The 2,320-nt window shown below is 35.4% G+C and overlaps 1 protein-coding gene across 1 annotated transcript; it reads left to right on the top strand.

Annotated features, from left to right (window-relative positions):
* Positions 1-479: 479 nt before the first annotated feature.
* Positions 480-2,314, top strand: LOC129579477 (protein phosphatase 1 regulatory subunit 42-like). Its single transcript, XM_055469585.1, has 4 exons — positions 480-518; positions 606-908; positions 975-1,212; positions 1,287-2,314. The coding sequence occupies exons 1-4, from the start codon at positions 480-482 to the stop codon at positions 1,547-1,549; spliced, it is 843 nt and encodes a 280-aa protein (XP_055325560.1). The 3' UTR covers positions 1,550-2,314.
* The last annotated feature ends 6 nt before the right edge of the window (positions 2,315-2,320 follow it).

Genomic DNA, 2,320 nt, shown 5'->3' with positions numbered 1-2,320 from the left:
TTGTCAATGAGCGAGTTTGGTTGCGGCGATTTCGTTCACACAACGACCTCTGTTGATATTCCGATGCTACTATTCCGGTGTTAAAATAACGATGCAAACGAAATGTTTGGGAACAGGTGGAAAATGGAAATTTACAACAACTCTCTCTCTCTCTCTCTCTCTCTTTTTTCAAATGTTTTTCCTCAAATTTCCAGCAATCACGCACATCACCGTATTTTCAATTGAACCTTTATTTATGTCAACTTTGTTGCAATGGAATTGTCAATTGTTTGAATTTGTTTGTAATGCGTTTCCAATCACCACACCATTGATTGTTTGATCAATGTTTGAACATTGTTGAAATTTCCATTTAAACCCAGTAACGACTGACTTCAGAATGTCCAACAATTTCGTTGAACGCTTTTGTCACAAATATTTTCAGAAAAATCCGAAGAAAAGCAAAGAAGATGTCATCAAAAAACTAACGCATCTGTATCTAAATGGCCGCAAACTCGAAGAAATTGTATGGCACTTCAAGTGTATGGTGTTTAAGTGTGCCGCACTTGAAAGAAGACTGAAGCAATAAAAAATTTTTTTCTCTACTATAAAGGAATTTCCAATTTCAGGGTGAAATATCGTGTGAACAACTAAAAGTGCTTTATTTACACAACAACTCCATCCAGCGAATTGCAAATCTAGACCAATTGATTCATCTGACACACTTGTATTTGCAATGGAATCGCATTGGAAAAATGGAAAATTTAAATCAGCTGAAAAATCTACGGAAATTGTATTTGAGCTACAACGAAATCTCGTGTCTTGAAGGCATTGATGACTTGAATTTCCTGGAAGAATTGCATTTGGAATATCAAAATGTACAACCGCAACAAGAATTCACGTTCGATGTCAACAGTTTGATTGGCATATCGGCAAGTGGCAACATTTCTGTAGCGCACCGTGTCGCTTTGTGTATTTAACCATTTTACATTATTTAGACATCACTCCGTGAGCTAAACATAAGTGGTCTGCAGTTGACGGAACTGAAAATTTTGAAAACACTTCCACATTTGGCCAAACTCAGTGCGGCCGATAATAATTTCGAGACCAGCGACTATATTGCTTCTTCAATTAATCATTTGAATTGTTTGCAAGTGGCTGTATTCGCCGGCTGCCCGGCGCAGAAGAGAGATATTCACTATAGAAATAAAATCATCTTAGGATCCAAGAGCTTAGGTAATTGCATCCTGTACAATTTGGGCATTGAGTCAATTTTTTTTTCTTATTGTTATTGCATTTTTGCTTTACAGAAATGCTCGATAATAAAGAGGTAAATGAAGTGACACGCGCATTTTTGAAGAGCTTTGATCGCATCAAAACGGAACAAAAACAAAAATTGACCAATACCAACAGTAGCTGCAACAAAGCCGTTGATATCGACATACGCGAAGATTTACCATTGATTCATTCCGAAGGAATCGCATTCGATGTTACTAACATCATTTCGCAAGCCATTGTCGAGAACATTCAAAACAAACCGTGGGTTAAGTTCCGGGAAGAAGATACACAATAGATTAAGATGGTGGAAAAAATGTGCTTTAAACGGAATTTAAGGCAAAAATAATAGAAAATAAATGGAAAGTGGCAAAATACATAATGGAAGAAGAATTTTTCCCTCGTCGAAACAGAAATGGAATTTTAGATAATTAGTTATCGTTATTCATATGAAAACGTCATTGATAGATTGTTACCACGTAAAAAGTACATTGAATGCTTAACTCAGTGGACACATACACACCAACCACTTCGTTTTTATGTTTCTTCTTCAGAACAAAGGAAAACGAATGAATGAAAAGCATCAACAAAATTACATATCAATTTAAAAAGAAAATGACAAGAAAAACCATATAAAAAACAATGCAGAAAACATTGTAAATCTTTAGGACGTCTTTCTTTTGTGAACGGAGTCAGTGTTTCACGTTTCGAATCATGTTCGTTACCTTTTCGTGTAAAATCGTCTGAAAAATAGCCATGAACATTCTGATATCGTCGAATTCAATGATGTATCAAAACCCCACAAAGAAGAAAAAGAAACAACCAAAACAAAGCTACGCTTCAAGGAAGAGCACTTGCAGTCACAAACAAATTGCGGTAAGTGTTTTTTGTTTGTTTTTGTATGAAGACAATTATTGTTATGAAGACATTGAAGAGGTATAGGTGCAATATTGTTTAGAAGTAAAAAAAAGAAGCTAAAGCCCATGTGCAGCAGCAATGCAATGAAGAAACACAAACAAAAGTCGAATAAAAAGCCATCGGAAAAAAAGCAAAATCAAACAAAGAAAAC

The sequence above is a fragment of the Sitodiplosis mosellana genome, unplaced genomic scaffold (genome assembly GCF_009176505.1).
Source record: "Sitodiplosis mosellana isolate CC-2019 unplaced genomic scaffold, AAFC_SMos_1.0 Smas_scaffold_6226, whole genome shotgun sequence".
Lineage (NCBI taxonomy): Eukaryota > Metazoa > Arthropoda > Insecta > Diptera > Cecidomyiidae > Sitodiplosis > Sitodiplosis mosellana.
Note: the sequence above shows the minus strand (reverse complement) of the source record. Positions and strands in the feature narration are given on the sequence as shown.